Source organism: Phascolarctos cinereus, unplaced genomic scaffold (assembly GCF_003287225.1).
Source record: "Phascolarctos cinereus isolate Bilbo 61053 unplaced genomic scaffold, phaCin_HiC Scaffold_2;HRSCAF=192, whole genome shotgun sequence".
Taxonomy (NCBI): Eukaryota; Metazoa; Chordata; class Mammalia; order Diprotodontia; family Phascolarctidae; genus Phascolarctos; species Phascolarctos cinereus.
The window spans coordinates 277,803,109-277,826,894 of record NW_027555625.1 but is presented as its reverse complement, the minus strand read 5'-3'; the positions used below and the strand labels follow the sequence as shown (position 1 = coordinate 277,826,894).

At 35.9% G+C, this 23,786-nt stretch overlaps 1 protein-coding gene across 5 annotated transcripts in view; it reads right to left on the bottom strand.

The window, feature by feature from the left end:
- Window positions 1–504: 504 nt before the first annotated feature.
- The window catches only part of RPGRIP1L (RPGRIP1 like), a 127,647-nt gene continuing 104,365 nt past the window's right edge, over window positions 505–23,786 (bottom strand). For 4 of the 5 annotated variants that reach the window (XM_020985185.2, XM_020985189.2, XM_020985187.2 and 1 more), the window contains 3 exons: window positions 18,658–18,742; window positions 6,869–7,002; window positions 2,836–3,507 (listed from right to left, as the gene is read on the bottom strand). In XM_020985185.2, the coding sequence (XP_020840844.1) occupies window positions 3,395–3,507; window positions 6,869–7,002; window positions 18,658–18,742 (332 nt within the window). In that variant the 3' untranslated portion in view covers window positions 2,836–3,394. Of the gene's footprint in view, window positions 1,015–2,835; window positions 3,508–6,868; window positions 7,003–18,657; window positions 18,743–23,786 lie in introns of those variants that run through there. The other variant, XM_020985186.2, reaches the window with a different exon arrangement.

Sequence of the window (23,786 nt, the reverse complement as noted above, 5' to 3'; positions counted from 1 at the left end):
GTTTGGTTTTTCTTTGTTAAGGCACTCAGAGGCCTTCAGGCATGAGCGACTTATTAAAATGTACTCTAATAGTTGGAGATGAATTATCATACTGATATTGTCAACTGCTTGATAGTTTTACATCCCAAAAGCTTTCCCTTGTTGGTTCTGTTCTACAAAGATGACATTTTATTCTGATATTCGTTCACAAAACTGACTCACATTTTTCTGTCTAACGCATAAGGAAATCATTCTGAATTCTGCAATAGTTTCAGTTTGACTAAAAAGAAGTTATTTTCCAAATCCACAAAAAGTTGAGCAGATTCTTGTAAGAACACGTGTAAGAACTGGTTTTCATTGTCACAACTCAATGTCAGATTACCAAAATAATTTATATTTTGTTGTGGGAACATGGGTGGATGCAGAGCTTCCCAAATCACATGACTACTTCTCAGACCACACTTTCTTCATAATATTCAGAAATTGTTCATGTTTTGTGGTAATGAATGAATAACAGGAGCAGTATAATTTCAATGTGGGCCTTCCTTTATTTGATTAAAGATATTCTCCACTTAATTCTTAAAAAACTAACATAAGTTAAGCAGCAGTAAACTATGGTAATTTAGAAAATGTGTTACTGCAAAGAGTTTAGAGAAAAGTTCCTGACGTAAACCACACTGTTAGCTATAAAACTTATTTTTCTCAACTGTTTCTTATGATGGAGGCTAGGAATGTGATATTACTACAACAGGCAAAATTATATGAACTTAAACAAAAAAAGAAAAACCATATTTCTATTTAGCCATCTAAATGAAAGCATAGGCCACATCCAAAGTATCACACTGACTGTTTATATTTAGATCCATTGCCAAACGTTTACAGAAGTGTTACCTTAAGCTGCGTTGTCTGTGTAGCTGGGGTCTTCGCTAGCTTCTAACCCTCATCTATGGCTGAGGTCTGGCTGACTCATAAGAAATAACTTTAGAGACTGGACTTTCACTGGAATCTAATAGATGGTGAACATTTCAATGAACACTGGGATAAAAAAAAGAGGCAAAAAGATATCCTAATATAAGTTATAAATGTCAATTGACATATTAATGAAAATAGAGTAATAAAATCTAACTACTGAAAAACATGGCAGCAGATTTTAAATCTGCTACACAGATGAATGTTTAATTAATTTAGAATATGCTGAAGTTGAAAATTTCCAAATTAGATCAGAAGGATTAGATGTGATGTTCTAATAAATATGAATAAGACATAACTAAATATCTGATATTAGCACAAAGTGCAGTATCCAGAAGTAAACAGAGTTACAAGATTCTGGAATACAGCTTCCTGATCAAAATTTCCACCTCAGCTCAGAGACCACAAAGAGTCCTTCATAAGCTTCTCTCTGTAGGAAAGGTATTTAGTTTGGGTTGTAGAGTATTAAAACAATAACACAAACCTCCTGGGAGAATACCACAATAAGTGTCCTGAACCACTCAGTTGATCTTAGTGCATAATAATGTGGCTGTTTTAAATTACTGCAGGGAATATTAAGGTCCTTAATGACAATATAACTGCATGAAGCCAAAGAAAGCTAGAAAGAATAGCCAAAAAGATGAGCTAAGAGCCAGCCAAAGTGACAACAAACATGTGGCTGTTTACTAGGTTTGGAGTGGTATAGTCTGCAGATGTTTGTGGTCTTTCGAAGGTTCCAGAAGAATGAGTTGTTCTGAGGATTTGCAGAGTTTTGATGAGAGAGCAGGGCTTCTCTTTGAGATGGTAGGCTGTATGACAGAAAGGCCCAACAGTACAGAGCAAAATTTATAGATTTCTGTGGTCAGATCATATTCTATTGGCTTTAAAATGTACATCAACAAATTAATATTGTACGGATGTAATTTCAAAGTCTCCTGAAGATGAAGAACCATTATTGAAGCCATTAGAGCACAGATGGTTCAAAGTATATGCAGATATTCATACTTGCATTTTTGCATTATAGCTGCTTTTTTCTTTTTTCTTTTTTTTTTGCTGTTGAACTGTAATGAATTGTCTCATAATCTATTCCATCTTCTTGCCATTAGCAGGCTTTGAATGTTCACAAATAGGAGCAAAGAACTCATTTTCCAGAGCTTTAATCACACAAAGAGGGAATGCCTAATTCTCTAAATGAAATGGTCTGTGATCACTGAAGCAGAGATTTAATATATCACGGCAAATTAGGTAGATTTTAATAAATTACTTATCTCTCTGAATACTTTACATATGCTTAAGAAGGAACATAGCCTGTTTGCAAACACTGAAAACCCACAGCCTATAAAATCCTTTGAAGAAAATGACAAATAAAAGAGTAAATTAAAAAATGAAATGCATTATATCCTAGACCTCTAGAGACAATTCTTTTGCAGCATTGATTCACAGCTCCATTAAAAATATCAATTAAATCCTTCATTGAGATTGGTTAAAAGCTAGAAAATTAACTTTCTGAGCTGCTTTTCTAGGTCTAGTTATCCAGATACAAGTAAGCATTATACATGCTTGATGTAAATTTTAAAATTGATAAAAAGATACTTTCCTGTCTCTTCCATTCTAACTAAACGTGTTGGAATCTGAGCCATGCTTTCAATACTTTCTTTCTATAAAGGATGCCCAGTTTTCAAAATGTAAATTTCTCATACCTATATCTTTATGTATCCACGAATATCCCTCTTTCTATACTACCATCACAAATATCTGATAATAATGTTAGCTGAAGGAGTGAAGTTATTTTTTAAAAAAGACCAACCCCCCCCCAAGCTTGCAGTAATTTAATAAGTCTTCTGGCTAGTCTCATTCTTTATATTTAATTGATAGAAACTGCATGCATCAAAGAAATGCATACTGAGCTTTAATGTGCATAAAATGGATATTAGCATTTTAAAGAGGAAGATTAACACATTAATCCAAGTAATTTTCATATATTGCTTCTAATAAAATCTTCACAGTAAAAAAACTCTTAATGAGGCTAATCACAGCATTCCATTTAGTTGGGTGATTAGGGATAACATAAAAGTATTTTTTTCATAAGTTTTCGAAGACATGCTTCTTGCTTATTAAAAATAAGGAACTGATTTGCCTTCTTGCTCTTCATACGAAAATGCAAAAAATGCAAATGAGTATTCCTCATGCCATCATGTAGGTATGAATTATTGAAAAGGTGCTGGCCACTATGGAGGGCTGAGACCCTGGGGGACAGCAGTTGTGGGATGGAGGGAATAGAAAAATAAACAAATCAAAAAGTATACAAAACTTTACAACTTCAAACCCAGGCTCTACTGTGCATAAATTATACATTAAATATATACTGTAGTAATTACAAAAGCCTCATCTAAGAGCCATCGATGGGAAAATTTACTCAGGAGAAGGTGATGCCTTAGGAACATTTCTATGTCTCCAATTCATCTCTGTATTCCTCATAGATGGAGTACAGGGCATGCAAGGCCTCCACTGTTATTCTAAGCTTGCCAATTACTTCACCATCCACTTGTGCATCAAATACTGGGGAGAAAACAAGAGAAAAACAGGAATAATTTCAATTTCCAAAGTTTAGTATTTTTATTTGAATTCGGACAGATTGTCCCATAGAAATGTCTGTCAATTTAAAAATCACCATCTGGGTAAAAACTGTCCATTTAAATCTAAAATCCAATGAGGTTTTAGTAAGTCTGAAATTTTACATATGTATGTACATATGTACACATACACACATATGTTCCACTCAGTCAACTTTTCCTGTTATTTTGGCCTCAAAATATTATGTATACACACAAATATTTGTAACTGATTCCTAGCCATACACACTTTTTTTTGCAGATTTATGAGAAACCAATGGATGCAATACTTGTATACAGAATAACTTCCATCCCTAAATATGGCATTCCTCCCCATTATTGTTTAGTTAACAATACCGAGGGTTACACTGACTTTGAAAGAAGATTTTTGTAGCTGTCATAGTATTATAACTCCTATGGTAAGAGGCAAAAATTTTAAAAGGCAGCAGGATTCAATAATGAAAAGCCAACTTCTACTAACACAAATGCCAAAATGTCAAATGATGGCAAAAAACTTGCATAGTTACTAATTTTGAACTTTATGAAAGTATAAACAACAAAAAAAAGAGTTTTCCCCCTTTATAGGTATTATAAATGAAAAAGCAGGATATTCAGGACACAGGGATGAAGGAAGGAGAGATCAACACTGCTTTCAGGAGAAGTTTTATGTTGCTACCATGAAAAAGAAGCAAAAGTAAAGAAAGAACATGTTGCATCATTCAAATAAAGTACACTCTGATAGAATCAATAAGATAAGTGTTTTTATACAATATCATCTGATATTCTTACCATTAAATCATACTCCTCTTAATATTAATCCATGAATACTCCCAATTAGCTGTTTATTATCTCTACCATAAAAGGCCTCAAGCTAACGAGGGCATTGGGGATACAAAGAAAGGCAAAAAGAGGATCCCAGCCTTCTTCTCACTTCTTTCCATTAAGAAACAGCAAGAGGAAGAAAGTTTAGTTATTAAAAACTCAAAATAACGTAATGATATCCCATGGAGGGAAAAGGAGTATGAAGTGTCTTTATTTGCAAAGTTCAAGCTATCCACAAAAGGTGGAATTTTGTCAACTGGAGGGAGTCATCAAAACAGCCCATTAAAAAATAGATCTTATTACTTGGTCTGATCTTGATGTATGAATTTTTTGGATGTAAGTAAAGCTGACCTAGGACAGGCAGCTTTCTGGATGAACTATGCACATTTTTTATAGGCTCTGCTAACTCTGGTAAGTGAGGTAGGGATAAAACCTGTCCCACCCATCCCCCAACTCCCCTCCCCACTTCCCCTCTGGCATACCCCTAGGATGGCCCTACCTATGATTTTAAAATGAGCACTTCTATTTACAATATGCAATTCCATCAATTTGGCCCACAAAAAAAGAGGGAAATCACTCACTCAACAAGCATTTATCAAGTATTTATTATGTGCTAGGCACCTTTTATGTGCTGGGGATACAAAAAAGGGCAAAAATAGTGTCTCAGTTCTTGAGGAACTCACATTCTAGCGATAGCAACAACATTCAAACAACTATGTGTACACAAGAGCTACACAGGGCAAATGGGAGGGAATCTGAGAAGTCACTAGTAGGAGAAAGGGCTGGATGGTGGAGAACCTGTAAGGGCCTCTTGTAGAAGGCTGACTTAAGGTAAGTCTTGAAGGAAGCCAGGAAAGCGAGGAAGCAGCAACAAGAAAAAAAAAACAAAAACACAACATTGCAGACATGAGGAACACCCCATGAAAAGGCATGGAATCAGGAGATGGAGTGTCTTGTTCAAGTAACAGCAAGGAGGCCAGTGTCACTGGATTACAGAGTAACAGGAAGGGACTAAAGAAGACCAGAAAAAGAGGAAGGGGTCAGGTTGTGAAGGGCTTTAAAAACCAAAAAGAGGGTTTTACATTTGATCCTGGAGGTGACACTGGATTTTATTGAGTAGGGAGGTAACACGGTCAGACCTGTACTTCAGGAAGATCACTTAGGCAGCTGAGTGGAGAATGGATTGACGTGGGGAGACATTTGAGCTAGGGAGACCAACAAGAAGGCTATTCGATGAGGTCCTACACTGGGGTGGCAGCTGTGTTAGAGGAGTGAATATGAATGATGTTGTGAAGGCAGAAATGACAGGACCTGGCAACTGACTGGATATGTATTATGATGACAGTGTGCAGCTGAGGGTGATACAGAGATTGTGAGCTTGGCTTATTAGAAAGATGCTGTCCTCAACAGTAACAGAAAAATTTAGAAGAGTTTTGGGGGAAAGATACTGAATTCTGTTTTGTATATATTGACTTTGAGATGTATATAAGACGTTCACTTGAAGATGTCCAGCATGCAGTTTAAGAGATGTGTGATCAAAGGTCAGATGAAAGGTTAGAGCTGGGTAAATAGATCTGAGAATCAATTGCACAGAGATGATAATTGAATCCATGGCCCTTGATGAAATCACCAAGACAAACACTATATAAGAACAAGGAAAGAAGGTCTAGCACAGTATTGAGGGATACCTTCAGTTAGCAGAAATGACTTAGATGAAGCTCCAGCAAAAGAGACTAAGAAACGAAGGAGGAGAACTACGAGAGGGCAGTATCATTGCAGTATCATCAATAGCTACAGAGAAGAAAGTGTCAAGGAGAAAAGTGTACTGACACTGTTAAACTGCAGAAAAGGTAAAGAACAAGAATTGAGAAAAGATCATTAGATGTGGTAATTAAGAGATAGTCGGTAACTTTGGAGAAAGGAGTTTCAGTTGAATTATGAGAATTAGAAGCTAGACTGTAGAAAAGAGTGAGAGAGGAGAAAACAGAGGTACCGATTTTAATAAATTGCTGGGTCATGAACAGAAATGTTAAAACCCATGAAAACAAATTTTAAGAGATACCCCTTATGTCTTTTTAATTTTAGTTGCCCTTGAGGGAGTTTTGAAGTGATTACAACCTTTAGCATACCCAAAGGGAGGGTTTTCAAAGGAATTTTTCCTAACTAAGGCCAATATACTTAGGATATTTTAGCTGGAAGTTAGGACTGAAAGATTAAATTTTACATAAACTAAATGTTAAGACGAAAAGAAATTTCTCTACGAAGAGTTTTCCCAAGTTGTTCATTAAATATTCAATAATTCCTTATGAAGCCAAACAATTATTCTTCAATTTTTCATAGAAAAGGAAGAAACCCTTATAACTAGGCAAAGCATGGACTTAGGTTGTGTTACTCAATATTCTTATATTTAGCCAAAAAAAAATTCTAAAATATTGAAATTAAATGTTATCCATGACCAAAAAACTAAGCCATATCTCTATACTTACCATCAATATTTTGCTCAATGATGTCTTTTTTTTCCTGAAATATTTCAATGAGACTGACATGGGAAATGCCAATATCTTCACACTCAAGATCCTGTTCATCCTCTGGAGGATCACTTACCACGGTGAATTGGATACTAAAAAGAAAAAAAATCACCAAAAAGGGTAATTACTCTCAATCATTTGCAGTCAAAACTCTGGAATGACTTTAAATATGAAGACTCTAAGTCTCTAATTGTAAAAAGAATGTTACTTTCTATGAATGAGCTGTGATGCCAACTATTCAAATTTTATTACTATCTACAATTCCTGAATGCATCATCATCCACTTTCCTAAGCTTTGTTGTGTCCACCTTTAAGAACTAGGGAAGCTAGTAGGCAAATAAAATTGCTATGTTCAGTACTTTACATATAGTTTAAAATGACATCTTTTTAAGGCTACAAAGATGAAAGTGAATGAGGGCTGTGCATGTTAGTTCAGGATGCTCTGTAGAAATTCAATAGACTTCAACATAACTTTAGCTCAGTGCAATGCAATTTAACCAACTCTGCAGTCTAAAAAATGAATGGCTTACATACTTTTGGGATCATTCTGAATCACACTAAATGAATGATGTACTCTTAGTCAATAACTATACAAGATGTATGTATTACTTCAGCAATCTTTTAACTCTCGATTATGGCCTCCAAGTTTAATTTTACTTTTAAACACATAACTGTAGTGTTCAGATGGAGCTGATTTGAATTAGTGGCTTGTACTGAAGCCAAACACACTTGGATTGACCAAATTATGGGAATCTACAATGAAGTAGTCTTTTGATATGTCTTGGCAGTGTAGTTTAAACCATGGATACCTATAAATTTTGCCATTTTCAATTTTTCAACAAGTATTATCTAAAATCACAAATGATTGCAATACACAAAATTTAAGTCTCTGAGAAATAATACTGTAAAGAAACAAGCAAATTCCACCCAAATTCCTACAAGCATTAGTAAACAAGACAAAATTTAATTCTCAGCTAATTAGCTTACAATAAACATATAACATTTCATCCCTTTCCTAAGAGACTAATTTTAGTTACCAACAAATGTTTATAGAAAAAGTGGAATCTCTTAAGTCAAAACCATAATAAAGACTGCTCCATAACCTTTCTCTTTTTCTCTTTCTCTGTTTCTCTCTCTTACACTTCCCCTCCTCCAACTATGAAGGGTAGAGATTTAGGCCTGCAGTGCATAAATCTATTATTTCTGCCTTAAAGTATAACTGTTAAAATACACTTGTCCTGTTTTTTTGTAAAGCAGATTTCAGAATAGAGTTTCTGTTGAAATTCACTGAAATTTATTTCAAAATAATAATTTTTTTAAAGAATATCATGGCTACTGATTTCACTCTGTCAGATCACCAGAGTGGGAAATGGAATTAGTAACAATATATATGCTTGGAAGAGATGAAATTAAAATAGTGATATCTTGAAGCATACTTTATAAATAAAAAAAACCCATAGTAGTTATACCATAATAACAAGGATAAATTTTATATTCATATAATACCACCTAACCCAGTAACTCTTACATAGCATTTTATAAATAATATATTTTATCTCCTTTTAATATGTAAGAATTTTGACATACAGAGAGGAAAAATAACCTCCAAAAGACCATGGAGATGATAAAATCTTAAAATGCAGTATTTTTGACTTTGAGTCTTATAAACAGGGATTCCTCTCAATGAAAAGTGATTTGAAACTTCATAAATATAAAACTAGGAAATGACAAGATTAAACTAAGAAGAGAGGACTGAATATTAAAGGAATTTAGAAAAAACTACCTACAAAAGAATAGCACTTACACATATATATTGGCATTTCAACACAAAATACATAACACACACCTGTACATAAATCATCATCACCGTCATCATCAAACTAGGTGCTAGTTATATGAAGAGATATCAAGCTTGGTTCCTACCCTTTGAGGAAGCAATAATTGAGTTAGAAAAACCCAACATTCTTGTAAAGAGATAAATAACAACACGAGGGGCATGGGGCTATGAGAAGAGTGAGTCTTTAGGTGGGGAAGGAGGATGGACAGAGGGCTTCTTAAAGGAGCTACCCCTTTGGATAACAGAAGAGAAGAAAGAGATAAAAAATGGGAAGTGATAAATGTGAGTAAATAAATTAGGAAGAAGAGAGAGAAGGGAAAGAGAAACTAGACATCAGGGATGTGATAGAAAGAAGACAGAGTAGGGGAGAAGAAAGAATGGACTTTCCCTATATATGTTATCATATGAAGATAATTATTGAACGTGGCTTTTTAATTATTGTCCTTAAACTTTTTAAAGAAAAAGGAAGTCTACTGATACGCTACACACTTTGTATTTTGTAGAAGTTTTGGAGCAGATTAGTCATAAAAATATTAGAGAGGAATTTAAGGAAAATATAAAAATCAATTTTGGTACTATAACTTTTAATAAACAGTTAAAAATATAAATTCCAATATGTATACTTTTAAAAAGTATTTGCATACCTGTGAATATAAAATGGTACAAGATAGACTAACAAGATATAATTTATTAATTACAGGAGCAAGGTAGCCCTTGCTCTGATTAGATATGTCTAAATCTCACTCTGGCTTTGTAAGTTATTACTATATACAAGTGCCACTGTCAGTGAAAACTAATTCTTAGAATATACGGAACTTTAAAGAATATACTAACTTTTAAGTAGCTTAAACAGGTCAAGTTGTTAATTTTAACAGTTGACTTTAGACAGTATTAGATCCAAAATATAAACTTTTATCTTTATGAAAATGATGCTGTCCACTAGACAAGCTCAGTTTGAAATATCTTATCATCTAAAAGTAAGAATAAAACAGAGCGGGGCATGTAGGTGGCGCAGTGGATAGAGCTCAGGCCTTGGAGTCAGGAAGACCTGAGTTCAAAAGTGACCTCAAACACTTGACACTTAACTAGCTGTGTGACCCTGGGCAAGTTACTTAAACCTGACTGCCTCATCAAAAAGAACAAAAAAAAAGAGAGAGAATAAAACACAGAGCTAGCAACACCTGGACCTGGTCCAAGTCGGACTGAAGCTTGTTATATGACCTTGAAGGAGTAATTTTATTTCCTTGATACTGCCCTTAGTTTTTATGTTAAAACAAAACAAAACAAAATTGCTTGTGTCTTTATGGGATATTTTATGGACTATTTAATAGTAATGTCCTCCCAGGACCTTCTTAGAGGAACTATGAAGTGAAAGCATTATTACAGTTATAATGGAAACAGTTTTTACTATTCTGCCACAAAAAAAAAATAGGTCTTTTGAAAAAAGAGAAGTTCAAAGTAAGGAAGAACCTGTCCTCTTTATAATTTTTTTTTTTTTTGAGACTGTGTCTCCCTATCTTGCCCAGGCTGGAAGTATAGCTGCCACTCATAGGCCAAATCCCAATATATTTTGCACTGAAGTTTTGACATACTCTCTTTTTCCCACCTGGGCTACTTTCTCCCCTCCTACGGCATCAGCCTGCTGGTAGGCCCTCTGCTCCCATGGCTCCCAATATTGATGCTGGATTCATTGCAGACACCTGATTGACTCTGGCCCTACTGGACCTTGGAACTCGACTCAAGTGAGACACCAGCCTCAGCCTCCCAGCAGGGATTATAGGCAGGCATCACCTCATCTGGCTAAAAATTATAAGAAAAAAAATTCACTCTAGATGAAGAGTGCTGATAACAATGTGTATGAAAATTCCAAAAATAAAGTGAGCACTGATAGGAAGATAAACTCAATTGCACTGTAGTGGGGTAACCTAGAGCTCTGTCACTGGAACAAAGTATGGATCGGAGAGGACACAAATCCAGCTCAATGAGTATATAAACCAGTATTTTTTGGCAAAATGATCTAATATTTATCCTTCTACTAGGCATTTGAGAGTGTGGGAGGATCAGGAGGAACAGTGATGGTAGAAAAATGGTAAAAAAAAAAATCACTAGTAGTGAAGGTGTAAAACTTTAGGGATCCTTCATTACCTAGAGAAAAAGAGGATGCAAGGTATTCATTCCTCAGATGGATTTTACCATATTACTTTCTCAAAAAGTGAAACTAGGGCATTAAAAGATGGTCTGCATACTTCAAGAACTAGTTAACTCTGAGACACCCTATTTCACTCAGAGGATAGTGCTCTTTTTTTTTGCACTTAAATATTTAGTTTTTCCCAATTACATGTAAAGATAGTTTTCAACATTCATTTTGGTAAAATTTTGAGTTCCACATTTTTTCCACTCTCTCTCCCCCCTCCCCCCTCCCCAAGACAACAAGCAATCTAATATAGGTTATACATGTACAATCATGTTAAACATATTTCCATATTAGTCATGTTGCGAAAGAAGAATAAGAACAAAAGGGAAGAACAATGGGAGAGATAAAACAACAAAAGTGAAAATAGTATGCTTCAATCTGCATTCAGACTCCATAGTTCTTTGTCTGCATGTGCGTAGCATCTTCTACTTTTATTTATTTATTTATTCACTTACTTATTCTTCTATTTATTTATTTAGGCAACTGGGGTTAAGTGACTTGCCCAGGGTCACACAGCTAGTAAGTGTCAAGTGTTTGGTCTGAGGCTGGATTTGAACTCAGGTCCTCCTGACTTCAGGGCTGGTGCTCCATCCACTGCGCCACCTAGTTGTAGCATTTCCTATCATGAGTCTTTTGGAATTGTCTTGGATCACCATATTGCTGAGAAGAGCTAAGACCATCATAGTTGACAGCAACAGGATTCTTGTTACTGTTTACAATGTTCTCCTGGTTCTCTCACTTCATTCAACATCAGTTCATGTAAGTCTTTCCAGGTTTTCCTGAAATCCACCTGCTCATCATTTCTTAGAGAACAATAGTATTCCATTACATTCATATACCACAACTTGTTCAACCATTCCTCAACTGATGGGCATCCCCTCAATTTCCAATTCTTTGCCACCACAAAAGGGCTGCTATAAATATTTTGTACATGTGGGTCCTTTTCCCTTTCTTTTATGATCCCTTTGGGACACAGACCTGGTAGTGACATTTTTGGATCAAAGGGTATTTACAGCTTTATAGCCCTTTGGGCCTATTTCCAAATTACTCTCCAGAATGGTTGGATCAGTTCACAACTCCACCAACAATGCATTAGTATTCCAATTTTTCCACATTTTCTCCAATATTTATCATTTTCCTTTTTTGTCAAATTAGCCAATCTGATAGGTGTGAGGTGGTACCTCAGAGTTGTTTTAATTTGCATTTCTCTAATCAATAGTGATTTAGAGTATTTTTTTTCTGATCTTATTAAGTTTTTTTTAAAATATAAATTTATTTATTTTTAGTTTTCAACATTCACTTCCACAAGTTTTTGAGTTCCAAATTTTCACCCCATCTCCCCCCTCCCCCCACCCCAAGATGGCATGCATTCTGAATATCCCTTCCCCTAGTCTCTCTCTTCTTCTCTCTCCCTCCCCTTCTCTTATCCCCTTCCCCTTCTATTTTCCTGTAGGGCAGGATAGACTTCTGTACCCCATTTCCTATATTTTTTATTTCCCAGTAGCATGTGAAAACATTTTTTTAAACATATGTTTTTAAAACTTTAGGTTTCAAATTTTCTCTCTTCCTCCCTCCCCACCCACCCTCATTGAAAAGGCAAGCAACTCAATATAGGTTGTACATGTGCAGTTATGCAAAACACTCCATAGTAGACATGTTGTGAAAAACTAACTCTATTTCCCTTAATCCTATCCTGCCCTCCATTTATTCTATTCTTTCTTTTGACCCTGTCCCTCCTCAGAAGTATTTACTTCTGATTACCCCTTTCCCAATCTGCCCTCTCTCTATCATCCCCCTGCTCTCTTGTCCCCTTCTCCCCCTATTTTCCTGTAGGGTAAGACAGATTTCTATACCCAATTGAATGTGTATGTTATTCCCTCCTTAAGCCAAATCCTATGAGAATAAGATTACTCATTCCCTCTCACCTTCCCCGTTTCCCCTCCACTGTAAGAGACTTTTCTTTTCTGTTTTTTTTGTGAGATAATTTACCCCATTCTACCTCTCCCTTTCTTCTTCTCCAGTATAATCCTCTCTCATCCCTTAATTTTATTCTCCAGATATGACCCCTTAATCTTCAACTCACCCTGTGCCCTCTATCTATCTACTACATATACATACATATATATTTTTTTTCCTCCAACTACCCTAATACTGACAAAGGTCTCATGAGTTATAAATATCATCTTTCCATGCAGGAATGTAAACAGTTCAATCTTAATAAGTCTCTTATGATTTCTCTTTCCTGTTTACCTCTTCATGTTCCACTTGAGTCCTGTATTTGAAAGTCAAATTTTCTATTCAGCTCTGGTCTTTTCATCAAGAATGCTTGAAAGTCCTCTATTTCACTGAATGACCATTTTTTCCCCTGAAGGATTATACTCAGTTTTGCTGGGTAGGTGATTCTTGGTTGTAATCCTATCTCCTTTGCCCTCCGAATATTATATTCCATGCCCTGCGGTCCTTTAATGTAGAAGCTGCTAAATCTTGTGTTATCCTGATTGTGTTTCCACAGTACTTGAATTGTTTCCTTCTGGCAGCTTGTAATATTTTCTCCTTGACCTGGGAACTCTGGAATTTGGCTACAATATTCCTAGGAGTTTTCCTTTGGGGATCTCTTTCAGGAGGAGATCTGTGGATTCTTTCAATTTCTATTTTGCCCTCTGGTTCTAATATCAGGGCAGTTTTTTGATAATTTCTTGAAAGATGATGTCTAGGCTCTTTTTTATCATGGCTTTCAGATAGTCCAATAATTTTTAAATTCTCTCTCCTGGATCTATTTTCCAGGTCAGTTGTTTTTCCAATGAGATATTTCACATTGTTTTCTAATTTTTCATTCTTTTGGATTTGTTTACTGTGTCTTGATTTCTCATAAAGTCACTAGCTTCCAATTGCTCTATTCTAATTTTTAAGGAAGTATTTTCTTCAGTAATCTTTTGGACTTCCTTTTCCATTTGGCCAATTTTTCTTTTTAGGGCATTTTTCTCCTCATTGGCTTTTTGGACCTCTTTTGCCATTTGGGTTAGGCTATTTTTTAAGGTGTTATTTTCTTCAGTATTTTTTGGGTCTCCTTTAGCAAGCTGTTGACTTGTTTTTCATGATTTTCTTGCATCACTCTCATTTCTCTTCCCAGTTTTTCCTCTACTTCCCTTACTTGCTTCTCAAAATCCCTTTTGAGCTCTTCCAAGGCCTGGGACTGATTCATATTTTTCTTGGAGGCTTTGGATGTAGGAGCTTTGACTTTGTTGTCTTCTTCTGGTTGTATATTTTGATCTTCTTTTTCACCAAAGTAAGATAATATAGTCTGACTCTTTTTGCACTGCTTGCTCATGATCCCAGCCAATTACTTGAGTTTTAAACTCTTTGTTAAGGTACGAATCTGCTTCCAATGTGGAGAATGTACTGTCCCAAGCTTCAGGGGTTTGTACAGCTGTTTTCAGAGATACTTGTAGGGACCTGTAAATTTTCAGTTCTTCCAAGGTGGTATGATAAGGGGCGAGGTGTTTACTCCTTTCCTGGCCTGTGACCACAAGTACTCCTTTCTGTCCTGTAATTGTGAGGAGGGGTTCCTCTTCACAGCTACTACAAGTTCCACCACACCAGTGCTCCTCCTCACCCCAGCACTGCCACCCAGAACTGTGACCCAGATCCAAACACGGGAAAAGCAAGAGATTCCTGCCTCAGCACTGGCAAAGAGATCCCTGCAATCCCTCTCTGATCAGCCACTGGATTCCCCCTCAGTCTGTGGGCCGGAAGCTTGGGAAGCAGCTGCCCCCCCCAGAGCCATGCTCTTGGGGAATGGAGCTGAAACCCCGCCTTCCTTTCTCAGCACCAACAGAAACAGACTTTTCCCACTGACCTTCTAAGTTGTCTTTGGCATTGGTGGATTGAGGAGTCTGGAAACCTCCACAGCTGCCCACGATTCAGTCCTCTGAGACCTGCTCCAGGTTTGCTGCGGCGCGCGCTGTGCTCCCAGCCTGGCGCAATACACCTTTCTGATCAATCATCCAGGTTGTCTTGGGCTGAAAATTTGTTTCATTCTGTCTTTTGCGGGGTCTGCTGCTTCAGAATTTGTTTAGAGCCATTTTTTTTATGAGTATTTGGAGGGGTTTGGAGGAGAGCTCAAGCAAGTCACTGCTTTCGCTAAGCCATCTTGGCTCCGCCCCCCTAGAGTATTTTTTTTTAATATGACTATAGATAGCTCTAATTTCTTCCTCTGAAAACTGCCTGTTCATATCATTTGACCATTTATCAATTGAGGAATGACATATTCTTATAAATTTGACTCAGTTCTGTATACATTTTAGAAATGAGGCCTTATCAGAGACAATGGCTATAAAAATTGTTTTCGGAGATTTCTGCTTTCTTTCTAATCTTGGTTGCATTTTTTTTTGCTCAAAAACTTTTTAACTTAATGTAATCAAAATTTATTTATTTTGCATTTCATAATGTTCTCTCTCTCTCTCTCGTTTGATCATACATTCTTTCCTTTTCTATAGATCTGACAGGTAAACTATTACTTGTTCTCCTAATCTGCTTATAGTATCAACCTTTATATCTAAATCATGTACCCATTTTGACCATATCTTGGTATAGGGTGTGAGATGTTGGTCTGTGCCTAGTTTCTGCCATACTATTTTCCAGTTTTCCCAGTAATTTTTGTCAAACAGTGAGTTGTTATCCCAGAAGCTGGAGTCTTTGGGTTTATCAAACAGTAGATTACTGTAGTCATTTGCTACTATGTCTTGTGTTCTTAACCTATTCCATGGATCCATTACTCTACTTCTTAGCCAGTACCAAATAGTTTTGATGAATAAATTCAGATGTGAGTGAGGTTCAAGCGTTGCTGATCTCCCTCTCCCTATTTCCCCTTCCATTATAAAATCTCTTACTTGCAAATCTCTTCTGTGTAAGATAATTTTCCCTATTCTTCCTCTCCCTTTCCCTTTTTCCTGGTAGATCTCTCTTTCTCAACCTTCTATTTACTTCTGAAATCATCTCAATAGACTCACACCAATGAGTTCTAAGTAAACTCCTAATTGCCTGAATTCTGATAAAGTTGTTGGGAATGTAAGCAGTTTAACCTTGTTAACTTCCTCATGATTTCGTCATTCATGTTTACCTTTTTATGACTATCTAAAGTCTTGTATTTGAATGTCAAATTTTTCTATTCCAGCTCTGGTATTTTTCATCAGAAATGCCTGAAAGTACTCTAATTCATTAAATATCTTTTTTTTTTTTTGCCCTGCAGGATTATACTCATTTTTGCTGGGTAGGTTATTCTTGCTTGTAATCTTAGTTGTTTTGGCTTCTGGAATAGCACATTCCAAACCCTCTGCTCCTTTATAGTAGTAGTTGCTAAATCTTTTTATCCTGACTGTGACTCCATGGTGTTTGAATTCTTTCTTGTAAACTGCTTGCAACATTTTCTCCTTGGGAGTTTTCATTTTGGGATCTCTTTCAGGAGGTGATCAGCAGATGTTTTCAATTTTTATTTTGCCTTCTGGTTCTAAGATATCAGGGCAATTTTCCCTTATAATTTCTTAAAATATGATATCTATGTTCTTTTTGAGATCATGGCCTTCAGATGGTCCAATAATTTTAAAATTATCTCTCCCTAATCTATTTTCCAGGTCATTTTTTTCCCTATGAGATAGTTCATATTATTTTCTATTTTTTCCATTTTTTGGCTTTGTTTTGTTGTTTCTTGTCTCATGGAGTGATTAGCTTCCATTTCACCAATTCTAATTTTTAGGGAATTATTTTCTTCATGAGGTTTTGTGCCTCTTTTGCTTTTTGGCCAATTCTGATTTTAAGGAGTTATTTTCTTTAGTATTTTTTGTGCCTTGTTTACCAGACTGTTAATTGTCTTTTTTATATTTTTTTTGCATCATTCTTGTTTCTTCCCCCAATTTTTCCTCTACTGTTATTATTTCATCTAAAAAAATTTTTTTTCCCCTATCTCTCTTGCTCTCGTTGAGCCCTTCTAGGAATTCTTGTTGGGCTTGTGTCCAATTTGCATTTTTCTTTGAGGCTTTGCTTGTAGATGTTGTCATGTCATTAACTTCTTTTGAGTTTGTCTTCAGCTTCCCTGTAGGCATAGTAGCTTTTTATCATCATATTCTTTTTCTGTTGTTTGCTCATTTTTCCAACCTATTTCTTAACTTGGGATTTTATGGTACCATTCGGCCCTGCATGCATGTGTATATGTATGTGACTATGCTGAGCTTCAGGCTTTTTTGCCCTACTAACAGTGTTTTCAGTGCTTCCAAAGTGGGGTGATCTGGGGACACTGCCCTCCAAGTCTGAGCTTTGGTCTTTACCCAGTAAGACCCCTGCTTCTTTGTGACCACAATTCCTCTCTGTCCTGGAACTGGGACTGGAAACTAGGGCTCTTGCTCCCTTGTAACTGCAAGCGTTCCTCTCCACTCTAGAATTGTGACCCAGAATTGAGTAATGGACAATGTTGTTGCCAGATGGCACCTGGTCCTGCATCCAGTGCTACCACAGGGTTCCCCAGAATCTCTTTCTGACCAGGAAGTCAATTCTCTTACTGTCTCTGGGTACAGATACTGCTACACTACTTCAGGGGCCCACAGCTGGTACTGTAGCCTCTATGCTCCTGGCCAGCCCCTGTCTCAGGACCACAGATCTCTCCTTCTGAGCTCCTAAGTTTTCCTGAGCTGGAAAAATGTCTCAACTTGACCTTTTATTGGTTATGTTGCTTTAGAATTCAATTTGATGTGTTATTTTAAAGTCATTTAGAGAAGAATGTTAGGAGAGATCAGCTAGAATGTTCTTTACTCTGCTTTTCCATCAGCCTCTTTCTGAATCATCAAGTAGGATCCATTTCTGAGGAGGCAACACAAGAGACATGCTTTCTCTCTCAAAGTACTTTGTATTTAACTACTATGTATATATTTGCATTTATTCACTTTATACCACATGTATTTATATATGTATTTGCTGTCTTTTCCATTAGAATGTAAGCTCCTTGTGAGAAGAGATAGTTTCATTCATTATACTTGCATTCCCAGTACCTTGCACAGTGCCTGACACAAAGTATGTCCTTGATGGCTCTATCATTGATAGGGCTCAACAGTCAACAAAGAAGGGAACAGTAAAGAGATTGTACATCCTCATCCCTGGGCAGCCAGAACTGGAAAAGGTAGTCTTAATTAAGGTTCAAATTCCACATATTTTAGCCTTCATATAACTGAACAAAAATTTATTAAGTACTTATATGTGCTTACAAAGATGATAAGACATGGCCCCTGTCTTCTAGGAACTTATATAAGATGTGCACTCAAATAACTATAGTACAAAATAGAATTTAATTATAAAACTCCACTAATGGCAAACAAAAACAGCAAAAATATTACTTGTTAAAAGCAGCTTATGTTCAAAGGGATATTCCATTGAACCAAAACTAGGAGCTTTTAATTTCAGTTAGAAAGATTCTTCTTCCCTGAAATTGTCAAAGGAGATTTTATAATTTTATGTTAAATATGGTTAGAAGATATATGCTTCAAATACTTAAATAATATTATGGAATGGGAATGTATATTATTAAATAATAAACAAATAATGATAGGAAAATAAAAATTACTTGGCCACATAATTGACACAAATGATACCAGAGCCTACAAATATGCATGTATATTCTTCTGTGTATATTTATATTAGCAACCTACGGTAATTGAATAACTCTAAAGGTACCTTCCATTAGGCATCTCTGGTCTTTGCAATATAGTCTTTAGAGATTCTCTTCTTGCTTGGTTGGTTTCTTTATCCACATATAACACTACAAGAGGAAAAAAAAAACTGCAATCAAAAACCACTCAGGGATGTATGTTAATATTCAGCCATTTCTATATTTTTATAAATATTTATTTTTAAAGAGACACATGATAAAAGCAAGTTGTACTATGTTACAGTATACTTGGAAAAAGAAAGCTGCTCTGGAAACCAGAATCAAATCTGAATAGTCATGTGATCTAATGTCATGTCACTGGCAGGTTTATGTGCACACTGTCAGAAAAGATACAAGCAACATCTAAGTGTGCCACATTGCTGTCATTGCCTGTTAATGGCACTGGCAGTCATGATGGTAAAAGCCAGCGGCCTTTATTGCTTTGTATTTGAGGGGATTTACTGCATTTTCTTGTGCCCAAGAAGCGAGTGATAATGATAATGTATGGCAGAGTGCTTGTCTTTTCTGACAGGCTCAGTAATTTAATCCTCCTCTCCTGCCACAACATGCAATAACAGAGGCATCTAGTGCACTAGGTTTAGGAAATCCAAGGGCTGACGTTTACTGGGGGTGAGAATGAGGGGAGGAACAAAAAAACGGGTCAGGGGAGGGGAGCAAAAGAAGATATTTTAGTATTTAGGGATTTGTCTTTTGTTTTTTAGACAAACGTCTAGCATAAATGATAAGGTCACAGTAGATCACAGTGACCAACCTAAACTTCAGTCAAGATGATTAGGATGGATAAATTACTGTATTGATACTTATTCCATCAATAATTTGGAAAAACCAAATAAAAAAGTGCTATCTTGGATTTTTGAACCTGAAAATTTTTTCACTTCAATTTAGGGTTCATTTTCTCTAGATAATTTTTAGTTCATATCTTAGTCCTTAAAGACATTTTTCTGATACCATTTTTTGAGGAAAAAGCTCCCCTACAATTAGAGATTGCTCCTGATCGAAGGTATATGAACAATCTGAGATACCAGGATAATTCTAAAGGCACATCTTTGCTCTCCATTAGGAGAAAGTATACTTCATTACTGAGAATATGTTTTTTTCCTAGGCAATATAATTTTTATTCCAAATAGTGCTGCCATCTATCAGCTTCATGGTTCATGAGGTAGTCACTTAAACATCCTAGATAACCAAAATTAAGTAGCCTCAGTAGCATGTAAATAGCTTGTTTTTAAGATAGTATCTCTGAGATGAGTAATTAAAAATCATAACAGAGTTGGGATTTATGGTATCGGTGGAATAAACAGGATACCTATAGCCTATAATTCTGGCTTATCTGCTGGTTTCTGAGTTATTCTGGCTACTTCCTTTGACAACTTTCATCTCCATTTTCTGATTTCTAAAATAGGGATAACATGAAAGGACCAATTTTAGAGGGTTTACTAAAAAAGAACGGCTATTAAGAATGAACAATAACCATCACCAACAATAAGCTATGGCTTAAAAGCATTTTGTAAATAGAAGTACAGAATTTTAATACAATGTTCTATGTATCCCCTTGTAACTTGATTATGTTATTTTCCTTCTTTCAGTAGGCAATAGGGTTAAGTGACTTGCCCAGGGTCACACAGCTAGTAAGTGCTATATATATGAGGCCGGATTTGAACTCAGGTCCTCCTGAATCCAGGGCCGGTGCTCTATCCACTGTGCCACCTAGCTGCCCCTTGATTATGTTATTTTCAAGCATGTTCTGGACATTACTTTGTTTCTTAAAGGTTATTACATCAAATACTGACTTTCTGTTTTGGCCTTCCTGAATCAGGAAATGGTTGACCATAAATAGCTATAATTTTTCTATATCCTGATAGTCCATCAGAGGAATGTCATGTAGTTTAAGGGTAATTATTAGACCAATAATAAGAAATTAATCTAAAAATCTACATCTAATTTAAATAAAAGTAAATTTTGCCAGTCAGTCATTACCTAGGGCAAACTAGTCAGTGTAAATCAATCCTTATACTTCTTTTCAATTGACCAAGAAAAATTCATTTATTCAACAAATATTTCCTTATACTATGACCCCAGACTTTCTTTGACTTTCATAAAAATATAGCAAACTCTGTTAGAAACTGTATGGCAATATCAGCTCTGGGATATTTTAATTCCCTCTAACTGAAATGCAACAGGAAGCAGACTGACACTTCTCACACACATCAGTTGGACTGGATGTTCCATTAAGAATTCCAACTCAGACTCATAGTTCTGACCACTATAATCATCTTGTACTCATGGTCTACTGCCTTTGATTCAGCTACTTAGATCTTGCTGTACTAACTGACAGTAATTAATTACTTGTATCCGTTTCTGGAGATGATCCAACAACTTTCCAAACTAGTTCTCCTAAAGACTTTAAGTTGACATAACTCTCCCTTCTTCTTTTCCCCACTTAGAAAATACGCTGTTTAACTCTTCTACTTGTCTGAATTCTGCATAGGCTCAGTAACTAGATAATAGTTCTTGGGTTATTTCACTCTGGGAGAAGTGGGTTACATATATTCTTGTCTTTATTATGTCTTTATTATGACCCTATGCAGATCTTCAAGCTTCTCAATTCCACAAATTTCACAAAAAAGGTATTAAATGTTTCCTGTGTATGAAGTATTATGCTAGAAGTGGGTAACTGTAATACACAGATAAATATAACACATAATATTCCACAAGTGGTCTAGTTAGAAAGGTACAAATCAAAGTGCTATGTGAGGTCCAAAGAAGGAGGCTGTTAACTTGAGTGAGGTCAGGGAAGTGTTCTTTGAGGAGGTGATATCTAAGTTGGCTTTTAAAGGACTTGTAATGGGGTGGAGCCCAGATGGTAGATTAGAGGCCAAACTCAGCCAATCTTTCTCAACATTCCCTTCCAAACCACTTTAAAATCAATTTGATGGGGCAGCTAGGTGGTGCAGTGGATAGAACACTGGCCCTGGATTCAGGAGGACCTGAGTTCAAATCCAGCCCCAGACACATAACACTTAACTGGCTGTGTGACCCTGGGCAAGTCACTTAACCCCATTGCCTAGCCAAAAAAACCCCAAAAAAATAAAATCAATTTGAATTTTGGAATGGCACAGCCAACAAAAGGTCAGGGTGAGACATTCTCTCAGTTTAAGACACTCCAGAGGTCGGAAGGACAGGTCTGTGACCACACCAAAAACTTGCAGACCCCAGAACCAGTTCTGGAAATAACAGTTAATAGAAAGCCTGAAGTTTGGGACAGTACCTCCTCACTCTAAGGTGAAAAGAGTCCAGTTTTAACATAAAGTTCAATGTCAAGAAATAGGTTTGAAAAATCAGCAGGCAAAATAAGCAAACAACAAAAGAGCTTGACCCTAAAAATCTACTACGGTGGGCAGGGAAGACCAAGATACAACCTCATGAGAAGACAACAATGTGAAAACAGCTACAATCAAAGCCTCAAAAAAAAAATGCTAATTAGACCTAAGTCCAACAAGAATTACTGGAAGAGTTAAAAAAGGTGACAGCAGTACAAGAAAAAATGAGAAAAGAAATGAGAGTGATGGAAGAAAATTATGAAAAGAGAATTAATAGCCTGGTAAAAGAGGCACAAAAAATACTGAAGAAGCACTTTAAAAAATAGAATTGGCCTAATGGTAAAAGAGACACAAAAAATTCACTGAATAAAAGAATTCCTTAAAAAATCAGAATTGGCAAAATGGAAAAAGAGGTACAAAAACAAAGTTTACTAAAGAAAACAATTCTTTAAAAATTAGAATTAGGCAAAAGGAACTGAGACTTCAAGAAACAATAAAACAAAGAATAAAAGAATAAAAGAATAAAAGAATAAAAAAAAGAATAAAAAAAGAATAAAGAATAAAAAGAATAAAAAGAATAAAAAAAAACCCCAAGAAAATGTGAAATGTCTCACTGGAAAAACAACTGACATGGAAAATAGATCAAGGAGAAAAAATTTAAGAATTTTTTGACAACCTGAAAGCAGCAATTAAAAAAAAGTCTAGACATCTTATTTCAAGGAATTATCAAGAAAACTGCCCTGATATCTTAGATCCAGAGAGTAAAATTGAAATTGGAAGAATTCACTGATCACCTCCAGAAAGAGATCCCAAAGTAAAAACTCCCAGGAATACTATAGCCAAATTCCAGAGCTCCCAGGTTAAGGAGAAAAATATTGCAAGCAGCCAGAAAGAAACAATTCAAATATTGTGTATACACAGTCAAGATCAAACAAGATTTAGCAGCTTCCACATTAAAGCAGCAGAGGGCTTGGAATATGACATTCTGGAAGGCAAAGGAGCTAGGATTATAAGCAAGAATAATTTACCCAGAAAAATTGAGTATAATCCTTTGGGGGAAAATGGACATTTAATGAAACAGAGGACTTTCAAACATTTTTAATGAAAAGCCCAGGGCTGAATAGAAAATTTGACATTGAAACACAAGACTCAACAGAAGCACAAAAGGTGAACATGAAAATTATAAGAGACTCAATAAAATTAAACTATATTTCTATGTAGGAAGATAATAATGTAGTTCCTAAGAACTTTATCAGTATTAGGGCAGTTAGAAGCAGTCTACATAGACTTAGGGTATAGCTGTGAGTCAATTATGTTGGGATGATCTTACAAAAAAAATGAAGGGGTGAGAAAGATGGATACCCTGGGAGAAAGGGGAAAAGAGACATAGTGGGGAACATTATCCCACATAAAAGAGGCATGCAAGGAAGAGCTTTTACAGTGGAGAGGAAAATGGGTAGGGTTGGTGGGCAATGCTTAAATCTTTCTTGCTGGAATTGGTTCAAAGAGTGACTATATGTGTATGTGTGTATATATATATATATATGTGTGTGTGTGTGTGTGTGTATATACACATACACATATATGATATGCATACACAACACACATATATGTATATACATACATACACATATATGCACATATACATACTGACACATATATACATACACATGTATATGTACATACACCCATCTATATCTACACACACACACACACACACACACACACACACAGAGGTGGGTGTAAAAATCTATCTTCTCCAATATGGAAATAAGAAGGGAAGGAACTAAGAGAAAAAGGAGAATGATAAAAGG